The sequence below is a fragment of the Micrasema longulum genome, unplaced genomic scaffold (genome assembly GCF_059751315.1).
Source record: "Micrasema longulum isolate JH-2025_06_02 unplaced genomic scaffold, ASM5975131v1 h1tg000037l, whole genome shotgun sequence".
In the NCBI taxonomy this organism is placed as follows: domain Eukaryota; kingdom Metazoa; phylum Arthropoda; class Insecta; order Trichoptera; family Brachycentridae; genus Micrasema; species Micrasema longulum.
In genome coordinates this window covers 850,813-867,487 of record NW_028277244.1, presented here as the reverse complement: position 1 = coordinate 867,487, position 16,675 = coordinate 850,813, and the positions used below count along the sequence as shown (strand labels likewise).

General features: G+C 35.8%; 3 protein-coding genes across 5 annotated transcripts in view; all 3 read left to right on the top strand.

Annotated features, from left to right (window-relative positions):
* LOC148285399 (uncharacterized) overlaps window positions 1-16,675 on the top strand; it is a 23,225-nt gene extending 6,550 nt beyond the window's left edge. For 2 of the 3 annotated variants that reach the window (XM_088225736.1, XM_088225745.1), the window contains exons 2-3: window positions 9,257-9,503; window positions 15,769-16,675. In XM_088225736.1, the coding sequence (XP_088081862.1) occupies window positions 9,257-9,503; window positions 15,769-16,323 (802 nt within the window). In that variant the 3' untranslated portion in view covers window positions 16,324-16,675. Of the gene's footprint in view, window positions 1-7,087; window positions 7,546-9,256; window positions 9,504-15,768 lie in introns of those variants that run through there. The other variant, XM_088225729.1, reaches the window with a different exon arrangement.
* Window positions 3,047-6,222, top strand: LOC148285401 (uncharacterized). The gene is made up of 2 exons (XM_088225758.1): window positions 3,047-3,460; window positions 5,612-6,222. The coding sequence occupies exons 1-2, from the start codon at window positions 3,125-3,127 to the stop codon at window positions 6,116-6,118; spliced, it is 843 nt and encodes a 280-aa protein (XP_088081884.1). The 5' UTR covers window positions 3,047-3,124; the 3' UTR covers window positions 6,119-6,222.
* LOC148285400 (uncharacterized) lies at window positions 11,552-13,223 on the top strand. The gene is made up of 2 exons (XM_088225442.1): window positions 11,552-11,976; window positions 12,510-13,223. Exons 1-2 carry the CDS (start codon window positions 11,638-11,640, stop codon window positions 13,026-13,028), a joined length of 858 nt encoding a protein of 285 aa, XP_088081568.1. The 5' UTR covers window positions 11,552-11,637; the 3' UTR covers window positions 13,029-13,223.

Genomic DNA, 16,675 nt, shown 5'->3' with positions numbered 1-16,675 from the left:
ATATCCATTTTGTATTGTCAAAATATTATGACATCGCACTTTTCAACTTTAAGAATTGACTCAACCTCATTTATAGTCAACTCCATTGACATTTTTTTTCTTTAATGGTGAATAAACCACTGTGAATATTATCAATATTAAATTTGTAAAATAAAAAAATACACAAAATGCGCTATGCTGTTTTATGAAATATGTACATAACATAACAAGAAGAGATCCAAGATTGAAAACATATTTACACAATCCATAATATCGTTATAATTACTGCAATTACGTAAGAGGAATGAGAAAAAAACGTTGTTCTTTTTAAAGTTTGTTTTTAGTAGGTTAGGTATTAATCACATGTTGAATATTTTTGCATAAAATACATGACAAATTGTATGCAGTGTCATCAAATTGTAATCTGCCTGAATATTTTCAAGCAAATGTATAAATATGATTGAATTAATATCTATGGTATTTTTCTGTGTCCAGGCGGATGAATAATTCAGTTTTATGCGTAAAATAAAACCAGATTGCTGTGCCTCGATAATGAACGCTATCTTCATATATATATTGAGACGATATACTTAACTTCAGTACTATCTGTATCTTACATCTTACCTCGGTATGTTCTACCTACTTGTCATATCGACATCATATGATCGAAATAAGCCAATAAATGTCGGGAAAAATTATTCCGCGTTCCTTACGTCATTAACATTTAAAATAGTTCTCATTCATAGTTTAAATAAGCTTCTGTAATAAAAAATGCTCGCTTCAAATCGAGTATAAACTCCAATAAATCCCAATTCAAGCAAAATATGCTCGCTTGAGCATGAATTTTGTATGACTTTTGGAAATCACCGAGACGGTACGCTTAACGATCGTCTGTATGTATCTACAGATCGACTACAAAGCCGGCTCCTTTAACGTCTCGATACATACACTCGGAAAGATAGTAAAACAGATGGAAAAAATATAATAACTAAATTATTTTTTTTGAGTGGTAACTTTCTAACGCCTAGATACTCTTATTTGTTAATGGGACAGAATCAAGTGACATTATTTTCACATCTAGGCGTTCGTTTTATTAAAGTGACAGTTATGTCGGAATTTAATTCGACTTAAAAATTTAATTATTTCTCTCTCATATTTTTAATAGGCTTTTAAAAAAAAAAGTGCCAGCCTGAAAGCGATTAAAAATTGTAATAAATCATAATTAAAGGAAAAATTGCTCGGTGGAACAAAAATTTTGACACTTTGAATGTGTAGATAAACGTATCGAGGGGTTCTAGACCTAGACCCGTCGGTATAAATCGATGTACTTACATCAAAACTTGATGGTGGGGGGTATCGGTAGTGTACCTTTATAGTCGGTCAGGAGACTTTTATCTTCAACTATGACGTCATACTGAAGCTACCTCAAGGGCGCTTTAAAAAGTAATTATATAAAGATATATATTTCATTTTAACTTTTTTAATTTAAGAAAAACAATGTACTTTGTCACCATATGCTGAGGATTTATTCAAATGATTTAGAGAACAAGTGGGTTTTAAGTTTCTTCCAAAACATCACTTAACTCTCATAGTTTCGGACCTCTGCTGGGAGAGCATTCCATGCCGTAGGGCCTAAGTTGTATATGATATTTTTTTTATATTCTTGTATTATGTCTATGTTTACTACAATTTTTTTACAAGTTTTAGTTCTTCGTCTACAATTACATTAGTGGCTAATTTATGATAAGTTTTAATGATTCTAGTTGAAATAGTTCAGTTATATTTAATTGCTTAGTTAGTTTAAAAAGTTCTCTAGTTGCTGTTAGATAGAAAAGGTCATATACTAACTTTAATATTTTATTTTGTTGTCTTTGAAGTCAGTTTATGTCATTTTGATATCCTGCTTACCATGGAAGTTGCATATAACATATTTTAGTTTTTACATAATTTTTTCCGTTTTTGGAACTAAATGTTTGATTTTTAAAAAAAGACTCGATAATGTAGCCACTTTGCTAATTAAATTGCTGATATGAATTTTCCATGCCAATTGTCTATCTATTGTTAGTCCTAATTATTTAACATGTTCAATTTCAGTTAGTCGTTCATCATTTATCTGAGCATCTATTTTATTATATTTATTTATTTATTTTAAAGAAACAAACAGTTGACAATGATATAGTAACATTTAAAAAAATACATTTTAAAGACAGATCAGCAAAGTTTCTAAATAAGAATCATACATATTATTAAATTGTGTTACAACAAAAGGGTGTGTTTATGTGTATTTGTATGAGAGTAAGTGTAGGTGTGTTTATGTGTATTAGTGTAGGAGTAAGTGTTCAGGTGTGTGTAAGTGTGAGCATCATTAAATAGTAAGTGGGATCGTATCGCAGCCAGAAATAAGGAGTCTTAATTTATTTTTAAATAAATTAAGGGACATGTAAAATATATCAATAGATGAAAAAAAAGCATTATAGTTAGAACAAGAACGATAAAGGAAAGAGTGTTGTGCATAGTTAGTGCTACAGACTGGCAGATGGAACAAATACTTATTTCTGGTCACGCGAAAGGGGACATTGAGACACATATTAAAATAACAATAATACTACTTTGCATACAGATCTCACTTCCTTTACATTCATACGTCTTCTCATGCACGCACGCCGATTATTCCTACTTTTGACAAGATCATCTTTAAGTATTTGTTAGATTTGGTCGCGTTTTCAGTCGATTAGTTCTACATGTCAAAACCAACGCAAGACTCCTTTTTTGATTTTGTTGATAATGGCTAGTTTCAGCCTATTGATGATCATGATATATAAGGTACGAGTACCTAATTCATACATCTTAAGCCAAAAATGTTGTATGCATTTTTGCATACGAATGTAACGAAGTAAAATAATGTGATTCAGTCTTGCAAAATAGACGAATTGTAATCTCGCACAAACACGAAGCGAACGCTTTGTCCAAATGTGAAAATTATTACAGTCTCAAACGTTTCGTCCGAACAGCGCAGCGTTCATTTAGAATACCGCACAGTATTGACAGTGGCTCGGCGTTCTCCGGGACCATTCGGCTATCTACCTCGCTCAGCGAGTTCGACGAACACGACGCCGTACAATGTTAGTGGCGCGTCGGTCTAGCGATGGAGTGGACGCCCGAGCAGACGGTTCGGCTCATCCGCTCGCTGAAACGGCACGAGATTCTGTGGAACTCCAGATCCAAATGCTACCGCGACAGGAAGAAGAAAGCCATGGCTTGGAGCACCGTGGAAGCTGAAGTCGGCATCCCAGTGGACATATGCAAGAGGAGAGTGGAATCCCTCTTGGCCTCGTGCAGGAGGGAGAGAAATAAGATATCCAAGAGCAAGTCTATGGACGAACCGGAGTTTGTATATGAACCAAAGTGGATTTATTGGAAAGAATTCAAGTTTTTACGCGGGATACCTGATGAAGACGGGGATACCCTTGGCGACAGTGCGGTAAATTAAATTATATTTTTTACTGACTATCCTAATAAGCGTACTCAACGTTTTTACTGGAAAGTATCATTCTCACGGTAGGATGAGCAGTTAGAGTTACCAGAATATGACAGGAGTTTACATCCATAGAATTAAGAATAGTCCAGAAGGAGCGTAGAATCATGTTTGAATACATCGGACTTCGTCTAAAAATCCCCCTACTTTGCCCCACTTTCGCCGCACGCATGCTTAAAGTAGCCGCGTAGTGTTGCCAGATCGCGAAAAATATAATCATAACACACATGTAAGATAATTATTTAAAAAAAACAATTTTTTTATTTCCTTAAAATTTTATTGTACTCGCGGAAACATTAATTGACACAACAGAGTAGATGAGTAAAGGGCCATTTAATACGAGTAATTTAATTAATGAACTTTGAACTTAAAAAATAAAAAGACATTTTTTTACATAAAATTTGTGTTTTTTATCCATTTTCTTTTCTTTGACAATCTGACAGACGGAAAAATAATTACATTTTTAAGTAATGCATTTGCTACTTACACATGCATTCGCTACTTACATATGAAATGTGATCCCATCCTGTTTCTTTAAGATCCCAGCAGTATTTCTACACTTTAAAACGACACAGCACGGCATAGTTGAATTCAAATCGGGAGTTGCGTATTGAGCGACGCCTACAAAGAAACTGATGGGTCAAAACGTAAAACTATTCGTTTAAGAGTAGTTTAGTCGCCTTCTGTTTGATGCGCGTATGCGGCTTCTGGACTATTCTTAATTCTATGGTCTAAAATCATCTTTAATTTTTTTTATCCAAGATTTTCAAGTACCGATATATTGACACAATAGCAGCAAATCCTCCCCCCGCTTATGACCTTTAGTGGGATAATGAATCTAGAAGCTGGGAATGCTGGTTACCCCCTCCCTCGTTCACGGCATTTGATTTGGCGGAGGATGGTGAATTTACCGATTTATTTTTCTTTATCCAATGCTTTTTACCCACGCCAGGGCTGGTATTCCAAACGCTCTCGTGGCCGTATTATCTCGTGTATTTACATACAAAATACACGAGAAAAACTGTTTTCTCGTGCCACGAGAGTGGTTCAGAATAGCACCCCAGGCTTTTTTATTTTAATCTGGCATTTTAGGCACCCTGTACAGGCATGCTTTTATTTTGAAATGGAAACCCTATGCACGGTCTGACTTTTATGTATTCCCGTATTTTCACCCTGGATGTAAGCAGTAGAGAGATGATTTGTCGGTTGAAAAGTTGTACTTTATAGGAGCTAGAACCATCCAGAAACCCTTAAAAGAAGCGCCAAGTTTTATCTGTCATATTCGGACGTGCGGTATAATAATATGATAAATATTTTTGAAAAAAGCTAAACTTGCCGTCCGATAAAATTTCTTTCTAATGAGGAACTTCAGCCCTACGGGAAATTGGATACAAAAAATGTTTTCTTACGTGGGGTAAAAATTAGAGCATTAAATTGTAAGGCAAAGTTTCTTGAAAATGTACAGAAAAAATAATAAAAAATATTTTGATAAAAACGCACTACTTTAAATGACGTCACTGGTTCATGTGAATCAACCTATGATCTGAGAGCTATGGAAGATTTCCGGTCTGCTTGTCGCTTCTGGACCAATGGGAAGAACCGAATGAGAATAAGCGGAAATGAACCTCTGACGTTACACGCGGAGTTATTTCAGAAATACAAAACTTTGAAAAAAATCGTAGCACCGATAATACGATATATAAAAATAAAAAAATGACTTGTTTAACAGTCTACTAACAAATGTATTTTTTTTTAAACCACTGAACTTCCTCATTGTCTACGTCTGCGAGAGTGTCAGAAAAAACTATATTAAAATACATATTTATCAAACTGCTCATCTCCGCATAACGTGTCGTTTTAAACACTGTATCAAATCGGCAAAACCCCGAACATTGCCGAATCGACATGCACAATAAAATTACCCGAATGGAAGGCCCGACTTAATTTCACTTTACTTCTATATTATATAGGCTATTGTTTATTACAATGGCGTGTTATTTATATGTTATAAAAATCTGTTTTCTGAATAAATGTGCTAAGACTCAAGAGCAAATGCGTTACAATTTAAATTATACATATTATCTTTGTTTGTTTTAGGATTTAACACAACCAATAATTCCTCAATGGTCACCTTCTGCGAGAAGGCCTCCCAGGAAGCGACGGAAAGTAAAAGAGGTTCCCAAACCTGACGAAACGCAATGGAAGGCCCATAAACCCCAGAGAGAAGGCGACGAGCACGACGCTTTCGGCATTACAGTTGCCGCCAAGCTACGCAAAATGGAAGAAAACCAGAGACTGTTCGCTGAAAACATAATCAACCAAACCCTGTACAAAGGGATGCTCTTCCAGCTGACTCCGCAAACGGAGACTGAAGTCTTTAGTCAACACAGGATGGTTCCTCATCAGCAAGAACCGCAGCATCAGCAGACTGACCAATGGCAAACGCACACCTTCAACGCATTGACTGGATACGCCACCAAAACCAATACATTACCAGTAGTTGTGCAACATCAACCTAACCAAGAATCGTCGGAAGAATTCAAACAAACAATGCTTTCTGGCAACATATCCTCAAAGATTTCAGACTTTGTAGTGGTTACATAACGCAATTATCTTCAAAAATATTATTAAGTACCTGTCTATAAATGTAATGCGGACTATTATAAAACTATTTTTAATTAAATAATAAATACTTATTAGAAACAAAACAGTACATTAATTTTAATTGATTTAAATTATTACAAATAATTTCACTATCGGCCTCGTGGTGTAATGGTCAGCGCGTTAGCATGTCATGCAAGAGGTCTCAGGTTCGATTCCCGACACGGTTGATATGAAATATTTATATAAAAGGGTGTTTTTACACTAGAATATTTCATTGTCCCTGTGCTGGTACCTGAAACGTAAGACTGATCATCTTACCTTAATGTAACAAAAATTATTGAGATACGCTGCGATTGGTGTACCAATGCGGTACCCTATGCGCCATTAGGTGCGGAAAGGGAATGATGATGATGATTTTTTATTTATAATCCCTAATATAATTATTAAGGTATTGGCTGGACTAATTATTATAGTACCGCCGCCGCTAATGAATAGTATATTACAAGTGATTTATGATTTGCTGCGTTTCTAGTATTAATACAGTGCCTTATGCACCATTTTATGCAGATGAGGTAATGATAAAATCAGTCTTCATCAATACTTATAATTATTAATAATCTAAAATATATCTGAGGCACAAGTTTTCGAAGGACTATATTTTCTTAACATTTTTAAAACATCACACAAATTTAAACGAACGACTTTACGAATCGAAATTCAGACAGAATAAGTCTTCTGGTCACATTTCTTTTCTTGTTTACTATTGTGTATAATGCAAAAAAAATAAATGAAAATGGTACATTTCGTCGTATTTTTAATATCTTTTGATTTTACGAACTTTGAGTAGCGGCAAGTTTATTGCAAAGTTTGGGTATCTATCCACATCACACACACCCGCACACGCCCGACACGCTGAGAATACCCGCTATATCGGGGCTGAATATAGTTCCCGTCTCAGCTATTGCGATCAGCGTCCCGCGTGAGTAGTAGAGACGAGAGTATGTCTCCGCGGCCACTGAACAAAATGGTCCGAGCTGGTATTTAGCGCGTCTCTCGTTCCTCAGTTCCCCGCAGCCCTCTATCGGGACTGCAGCAAAACGCGTTGAAAATTCAAATTTACGTTTCGAACAGAACGTTTTCTAACGAAATAACCGTCGCAATAATACTTCAAAAACATGCCGGCACATTCGAATCACCGAGATCGTTGAAACTTAAGACTTAAGCTCAATTCAAATAAAGTAAATATTTTTTTAATGAAATTGAAAAAGGATTCAAAATAAGTTCTGCTGTTTATTGATTTAATCTAAAATGGACGACTTAATTAGTCAAAATATGGACCTGACGTACACAGAGTCGATGCAGGTGATATGTGCCTTCAAAAAACACGCCATCTTGTGGAACCCTCATGTCGTTGGATTCCATAACAGGTATTACTATTACGTATTTTACAATATTTATTTCTTTATATTATAATTCTCGGTAGAAGTTGATTGCAATTTATTACAAAAAAATTGAACCGGGTTGTGTGGTTCTGTGGTAGTGTTGTGAACTCACGGATCAAAGGTCCGATGGACAAATCCCAGAACAGAACGCCATATCACTCTGTCCGCGCAGACCTCGATTCGCCTACATTCATACATCTTTTCAAGCACGCACGACGATTATTCCGAATTTCGGCTCTTCAAGTATTTTTTAATTTGGTCATGCCGTGTCTTCCTCGTAAATCCTTTTGGCCGTTCTTTCGTTGTCCATTCGCTCTAAATGTCCAAACCGACGTAGCACTTTATTGATTTTGTCGATAATGCTGGTGCACGGGTCTCGACATTTGTGCACCTATCAAACATAGTTTTACCACACATTCGCCTGAGAGATCGCATCGACAGCATTCAGCCTATTTTCATAATTGTTTTTCCAACTCCATACATAGCTCCCATGCACACGGGTCAGTACAAGAACTCCATTGGAACTGTTAATTTTGCCTCTTGCGACAAACAGTTATGTGCCCAAGTACACCGTTTACCCTGTTCCCGGCACTCGCCCTCCTTTCAATATCTTTCTCAGTCTTTCCATCCCTAGTAAACATTCTTGCCAGATACACAAATTCTTCTACCTGATTCAGAATACTTCCTTTCACAGTGATTTCACATTTAGTCATATTTTTATCCCATTGTTAATAAACTGAGATATTTAACATATGTGTTCAAAAGACTAAGTGTTTACGCCCAGCTAAATACGATTAAAATGGTACATTATACACTTGTACAATCATCGCTTTCCTATGGAATAATTGGATGGGGGGAGCTTACAACAACCACATTCAACCATTAGAAACTGTTCAAAAATTTATATTAAAAATAAGGCTTCACAAAAATCGCACTTATCCATCTTTCCAATTGTTCCAAGAAGCTAAACTTTTAGACCTAAGACAAATATATTGTTTTCAATGTTTAAAATATATATTTAAGAACCAAAATTTATTTACAATTAATTCGAATAGATCAAGTCAAAGAAGGAACCGTGTGTTAGAAATACCACATTGTAAATCGAGGCTCGCACAGAGACATGTATATTTTATAGGCCCAAAAATGTTTAATTCTTTTTTACTGATAATATTTCATTGATTATAAACGTTCAAAATTTTCCTTCTTTTAAAAAACATCACTATCCTGGATTCAAACTAAAGATACGAACTCTTTTTTTCTATGATTTATTTTGTTGCCCTTTAATAATAAGGAATATTTTTATTTTTTAAAAAAATATTTTTTATTTCCTTTTTTAATTACTATAAAAAAAATACTATTTTATCTTTTACAGAATATTAGGAGCAAAAATTTATTAACATTTTCTTATATACCCACGAACAGGCCATGCCTTTGTGGGATTTTTTTGTTTACTATTAATATGTATTTCATTGTTATGCTCTTCTTGCATACATCTTAGACCTTTGTTACCAAGAAATGCAGATAGTCTTATTACTTTATTACATTTTTTAAGTTCTTTCTGCCTTCTTATCCATTGCATAGTACGTCTCTATTGGGTTTATCAAGATAGATTTTATTCAGATTTTTTATGAGTCGCCAAAGTCTTAGTCCAATGTTGCTTGTTGATATTTTGATTTTTTTGTGTTTTGATTCTCAGGGAGAGTAAGGAGGAAGCATGGAAGATAGTGGCTGCGGAGTCAGGGATCCACCCGGACGTTTGCAAACGGAAGATGAAGTCTTTTGTGTCCTCGTGTCGCAGGGAGAAGATCAAGATCATCAAGAGCCGAGCTTCGGGGAAGCCGGAGGATGTGTACGACCCGAAATGGAGGTACTGGAACGCTTTCAAGTTCCTGAGGGGGTTGGAGGACGACGATGAGGACCCACTTGGCACTGCACCAGAACAGGTTGGTACTACTACTACTTCTACTATTATCACGCCATTTCACCGTAGGGGTAGGCAGGGAGAATTGACCGCCTCACACGTCTATCATGGCATATATTCCTAGCTTCTTCCACATTCATACATCTTGTCATACATGCCCTTCGGTTCTGTCTGCTTTTGACATGACCAGACTTAAGATTTTGGTTTATCTGATCATGCCACGTCTTCCTTGGTCGTCCTCGTCTCACGTTACCGTTCATTTTCTTCATTAATTGTTTTACCATTCTTTCGTTGTCCATTCGTTCTACATGACCAAACCATCTCGGATACCTTTTTTTAATCTTATCAATTATACTTGACTCAGATTTACACTCTCGCCTGATTTCATTATTCGTAAACCTGTCATTCATTGATTTCTCACACATTCGTCTAAGATATCGCATTTCAACTGCGTACACTCGGCTTTCATCCTTCCTCTGACAGTTCCAGGTTGGTACAAAGTAAATAAAATTTTAATCAAAGCGTTGTGGCCAAACATTTCAATAGATGTCAGTAAATATTTGTACACAACCACATACCGACTTTTCTGTGTTTACCAGTTTCGAGACTTACTCGTCTTACAGCGAATAAATTGTTAGTGCGAGTGGCGGGATAAATATTATAAAAATCTCTAAGATTTTAAGGCGTATTTCTAATTTTGAATTTCGCCATCATTTGAATATTATAAAAATCTCCAAGATTTTGAGGCGTGTTTCCATACTAAATTTCGCCATCATTTTTTTAATGTAGGGTCAGGAGGGTAATAATGAGACGAAACTTATATCTTTTATATATTCCCACTAAATAATAATTTTCTTTGGCAATTGTAACTATAAGGGGGAAAAGTGGGGCATAAAAAAGACACTGAAGTGCAAAAACAAGACAACTGTGGCAGCAGTGCTATGCCATACATACGGAAAAATGATAATAAGGCTTCAATATGAGAGAGTTTGTGTTGAATTTGCAAGTAGGTTTAATAATACTTTTACAACTGCGAGGGTTCGAACAATTTTTGAGTGAATATATTATCTAATCTGTCTCATTTTTAACCTTATTTAAATGTGAATGTGAGAAAACCTTGTAGTTTATATTATAATTAAGTATTTTATTTCTTTTTAAAATGTAAAACACAAATTAGAATTATACAATTAACATTAAATCACCGTACCAACTTATTGGTTATTTTAAATACAAAATATAAGACGGCAGACAGTATCACAGGTAACACGCGAGTAACAAAAAATCAAAAAGTGCAGTTATTTTCTTGCATATATGTTTGAACGGTACATTTAATTTATTCTGCTGTTAATGCAAATCCCCATTTAGTCATAATCTTATTTTTTTATGAAAGTTCTGCCTTTTGTTCGCCGTTAAACGTAGTTTTTCTCCCCTGTTTAAACAGAGGTTTACCAGAAAATCGCCTACTTATGAGTGATTTATCAATTTTAAATCGTTAGCTGCTTTACAAAGGGACATTTGTCCAGTTTTTACGAGTTTTTTACCGTACTTTTTTGGCATTTAGGAGTTAAGATCGGTCCTTGTAGTCTCGTTTTTACCCGCAATTACCCTGAACGGCATCTCAATTTTACCCTACACAAAAAACTCGCTCTTTCCAGCCAAAGCTTAAAGCAACACTGATTTATGCTTGCGTGGGTAAACAGAAAGTCTGCTAGCGTCGATCGACACTGCAAGCAGCGACATGCGGCGTTAGGCGTTCGCAATATAACAAAGTTCGTTCGTTTGAAAGATTTTGTCAAGATAATTGGGTATACATTTATGGTAATAAAATGGACATTTTCATAATGGTAGTACTTACTATATAATATGTAAATATAACGAGTATTTTTTTGTTATTGTTTTGAAGTAATTATGTATTAGCAATAATGCTGTCTTTTATTTACCCGACATTTTTTACTGTCTCACTTATACCCTGCCTGACCCTACTTGTATTCGTCCGGAACAGTTCGGGTCCGTTCGGAACCGTTCGGAACTGTTCGCATCTGTTCGCGACTGTTCGTTCTTTTTCCCCCCACATTCGTTGAAGGCCGTTCGACGGGGGAGCGTGTGGCAGATGTCAACTACTGTTAAATTTTTAAATACCGCTAAACGTTACATCCATGGATTTTACTCACGCAGAAACACTGAAACTTTTGACTGTCTTCAAGAATTTTCCAATGCTGTGGGACAGTTCGGTGAAGGCGTACACGTACAGCGACAGGAAATCGAAAGCCCATGCGTGGATTGAAATCTCCACCGATCTGGGTATCCATTCTGAGCTGTGCAAGCGGAAGATAGACTCGCTCTTCGCCTCGTACAGAAGGGAGAAAACCAGGCTGATGAAGAGCAGGGAGACTGATCATCCAGAGACTCCGAAATGGAAGTATTGGAATGCTTTTAAATTCATCAGAGGCCTGGCTGACGATGAAGAAGACCCCCTTGGGACTGGCCCAACAAATGTAAGTAAATGTATTTAATTATTAGACTGCACAGTTAACAATTTTGGTGCACCAATGAAGGAGTTCAGTGGTATTTTTTAATTTTCAATGGACCATTAAACTAAGCCAAATTTTTTAACGTATCGTATAATCAGCACTATGATTTTTAAAGTTTTGTAATTTTGAAATTACTCCGCCTGTGATGTCACAAGTCTCGCCGGTAAGCTCTGCTGACTGGTGAGTTGTCTTCCCGGAAACAGGAAATCTATCACAAATCTATCATTAGTTGATTTGGAAGAACTTTTGCAGTGGTTCATCTATATTAAATTTTTCATACATTTTCGAGAAACTTTGCCGCACAATTAAATGTTCTAATTTTTACTGAGCGTACGAAAACATTTTTGTATCCGATTTCCCGTAGCACTGAACTTCAATGTACCTTATCTCGATCTAACGCTCCAGTTATCAAATGTGTCTTTCGTTGGTTAAGCAAGTACAATTTATTTTGTCGAGCAATAAGATTTCAATTTAATTGGGATTGAATTGTTTTCCAGGTACCTGACGAAGATATCACTCCTTGGTCGACATCCAAAATGCTGGCCCACAAGCACAGACTTGCCACGATGCCTCCACTACCAGCAAAACCCCAACCTGTGCAGAAAGAAGAACAAGCCCCCTCAAAATCATTTAAGGCATCACAACAACCAGCGCCACTATTTAAAGAAATAGACGACGAATATACTGCCATAGGAGTGACAGTCGAAGCAAAATTGAGGAAGATGTCGTATGACCAGAGGCTGTTTACTGAAAATATAATCAACCAAGCCCTTTACAAAGGCTTGCTATTCCAGCTGACTGCGCACTCTGAGATCAGAAATACAGACTTTCCTCCAGGATATTACCAGCCAGCAGAAAAGTCTAGTCACATAATCAGGAGTCACTGCGATCAACCACACGGCTCGAACGAATCTTTTGGAAAAAACAGGACATCGCCTAAAAGGAGATTGTCTTCAGAGTCCAATTCATCGACGTCTGAAGACGGTCAACCAATTTCTAAGTTACTGTGTCGTTGAAAATCGACGTAGTGCAGTTCTCTACTATGACTGACGTATCTGCCGTTTCTAAATTAGAATTTGTTTTTTGTGCCGTTTCTAAATTAGAAAGTGCATTTTTTTTTAATGAATAGAAACACTGACGATGTGAATAGTGTAAAACGAGATAATTGTAAATAGTGTAATCGAAATAACACGTAATAAATAATCCTAAACGGCTTGTTTCTTTGTATTTTATGTATAAGAAATTATTAAAGTAAAGGTGCTGCGTTTTGGTTTAATTGGTGTCCTGTCGAAGAGACGGGTACGTCTCGAAACCGGTAGACATAGGAAAGTCGGTCAGTGGTTGTATACAAACATTTAATAACATTTAGTAAAATACAGAATGTATCCAATAGCAAACAGACGCACTAAGTGTCAGTTGGATAAAAAAAGGTAGATTAAATAAAGTTCGAAGTTAAATAATGAGGAAGTTCAGTGGTTTTTTATATTTTTTAAAAATTTGTTTATAGACTTTTAAAGTAAGTCATTTTTTTTTATTTTAAATTTTTATATATCGTATTATCTGCGCTACGATTTTTTTAAAGTTTTGTAACGTGTTACGTCAGAGGTTCATTTCCGCTTATTCTCATTCAGTTCTTTCCATTGGTCCAGAAGCGACAAGCAGACCGGTAATCTTCAATAGCTCTCATATTAGAGGTTGATTCACATGAACCAGTGACGTCATTTAAAGTAGTGCGTTTTATCAAAATATTTTATTATTTTTTTCCTTACATTTTCAAGAAACTTTGCGATACAATTTAATGCTCTAATTTTTACCCCGCGCAAGAATCCATTTTTTGTATTCAATTTCCCGTAGGGCTGAAGTTCCTACGTTTTTGTCAAAATCTGCCAAATGAATAGTTTCATTTTACTTTTTCGTGCGAACTCATTTGTCCATTTTGATCAAAACGCAACAATTATTTAACTTTAAACTTTATTTAACTTATCTTTTTTTTATGCCCCTGGGCCCTGATTACAATGGGTAGTTAACAATGTTATCTTCGACTGTCTATAAAGAAACACCGAAATTTGTGTACGAAAATGAGTATATTTGCATGAACATTTAAAGTATCTTCGTCGGTACCATATAATTGAACATGTTTAGAAGATAAAAATGTATGCATATTCTGCTCTTCATACAGAAAACTTAATTTTACTTTGTAAATAAAATTAAAGATAAATGTTAACTTCACATAATCGGGGCCCTGGTCCTAACCAGTAAGTACGCCAAGAGGTTGACTGATTTCCACTCGATTTCCTTTTGTAGAATTTTTACCTAAACGTAGCCACTAAATAAACTTAAAAACCAAAAAAAAAATATAAAAAACAACTATCCACTTTAATTTTACCGTGTTATATTTAAATTTGTTAATTTTACCAAAATAACATTAGGTACAAAAAAAATATATTTAAGGCGTTATATTGGGACAATATATATCAAACCAGGGCCACGATTATGAACGGCTATCTTCATCGGTATATACTGAGACGGTATGTACTAATATCGATATTTATGTATGAAAGTGTGTATATTTGTATAAAGATTCAAAGTATCTTCGTCGGTAACCGGTAATTGAACATGTTTAGAAAAAAAATTTGTATAAATATTATATTTTTCACACAGAAAACTAAATTTTACTTTGTAGATAAAATTGAAGATACATTTTAACTTCCCATCAGAATACGTACCCAGAAACCCTTAAGCAATGGTTCGACATTAAAGGCAAAATACTCTCCAATAGCAAGAGTATTTACCTCTTAAACAAAGTTGTGAAACTTAACCAGAGGCAGGTTGGTTCTGGAAGCTGGGGGGTAAAACAGTCTGTGCTGATGCTATTGGAGATAACCACCAGGAACATAAAAAATGAGACTCTTTAAAATGGCGTTCTCGAGAAAACCTCTTATAAGTCTGAAAAAATGGGTCAGTGTGGACCTATCCCTTATAAGATGCAAACTGTTCCCATGCATGCCTAAGAGGGATGCAGTGGGATAGAGCCACGGATAACTACCATACTCCCTTATGTAGAGGTATCTCAGATTATTTTTCTGGACCCTCTCCAACATGAGGGAATATCTCGCCTCGTGCGAACTCCATGTCGCCGAGGCACTCCCAAGCCTGGTCCGAACCAACGAGTTGTTCAGGATTCTGAGTGTACATTGCAAACCGTGCTAGTTCGGAGAATAAAACCCAATATCTTCAGTGCGAGGTTAAAGTGTCATGTGGATTTGGACTATATGTACGAAGTAGACAAGTTTTTTCTCCATTTCAGCATGTTCTTTTTGCCTCTTCTCCTCATGTAGATATGTTATGCAATTCAATTAAATTTTGTATATTTTTATTTATATAATATTTATATTATAACAATACAGTGACCTATGCACCACTGGGTGTGGAAAGGGGAATGATGATGATGATTTTTACGCCTATATATCTTATAAATCCGTTTTGTAATACGTATTTAAAGACTCTTCAATCAACGCGAAATTGCCGCCAAGAAATAGATCGTGCATCTTGAATTACATGCAATAGACAATAGTCTCCACCTGTTTGAGTAAACAATATTATACACAATACGAGTAAACCCTGTTAAAATTAAAACACCGGTGATTCACGCAACCCAGATATTTTTTTACAGAAGTCAACAAAATATTCAGTTACCTAGTTCAAAACAAAGGTATTTTTATATCATGTACGTGACTAATAACTTTCTTTACGCAGGACATTTTGGATCCCACGATGACACCTTCTTGGCTCAAGTCGAGGATGCTTGGCAAACGAAAAAATACCGCCCCGAAGCCCATCCCGGCCCCCTTGGCAGCCAACCAACAAACAGTAGCTCCGAGAGAAGAAGACGAGTATCGCACCATCGGCCTGACCGTCGCTTCCAAGCTGAGGAAGATGTACCAAGACCAAAGGCTGTTCGCGGAGAACCTCATCAACCAAGCCCTCTTCAAAGGAATGATGTTCCAGTTGACCCGACAATCTGAAATCAAAACGCCACCAATTGAACCGCCCCCAGATTTAATGAAAAAACAAGCGGCTGCGTATTCAATAATTGATATTGAAAAATCAACAAATGTAAAAAACACAATTAATGATAAACAGGACTGCAGGAAACTTAATAAATCGACAGGTGAAATGAAACAAATAGACCAAAAAAACCCTCCAGCTTTACCTTCGATGAGCCGATTGGCTATAGGAAGTGGTATCACTGAATCAAGTTTGCTGTCACCAGATGACTCTAGCGATTTTAAAGAGCTGACAACTCTCTGAATATATTTTGTGGGCATCATTCATCATTTTGCCTAGTATTTGTTCCATTAGACTAGACCGTAGTTTAACATTTGAATCTTCCTACAACATTTGTGATATAAATTTTATAATTTCGTTTTCATCAAACATAACAATGTATATTTACGTAACACGACACGACACGAAATTAGCGCCCATTCAAGTGAAACTACTTTGTTGCCGGTAAGCTATAAAAATTATTGTATGTACGTTGTAAAATAGTCAATACATTGAATTCAGTCTGCTTAGTATTTAATATTTTTAGTGAGCATTCGTAACAGCTCAGATATACATTGTATTATAAACATAATTTTAAATAAATGAATCAACAGGT

Excerpts from the sequence above, each read along its gene's own strand:
- LOC148285400 (XM_088225442.1), top strand. The coding sequence starts at position 11,638 with ATGGATTTTACTCACGCAGAAACACTGAAACTTTTGACTGTCTTCAAG. Across the intron at positions 11,977-12,509 it reads TTGGGACTGGCCCAACAAAT|GTACCTGACGAAGATATCAC; the intron begins GTAAGTAAATGT and ends ATTGTTTTCCAG.
- LOC148285401 (XM_088225758.1), top strand. The coding sequence starts at position 3,125 with ATGGAGTGGACGCCCGAGCAGACGGTTCGGCTCATCCGCTCGCTGAAA. Across the intron at positions 3,461-5,611 it reads ATACCCTTGGCGACAGTGCG|GATTTAACACAACCAATAAT; the intron begins GTAAATTAAATT and ends TGTTTGTTTTAG.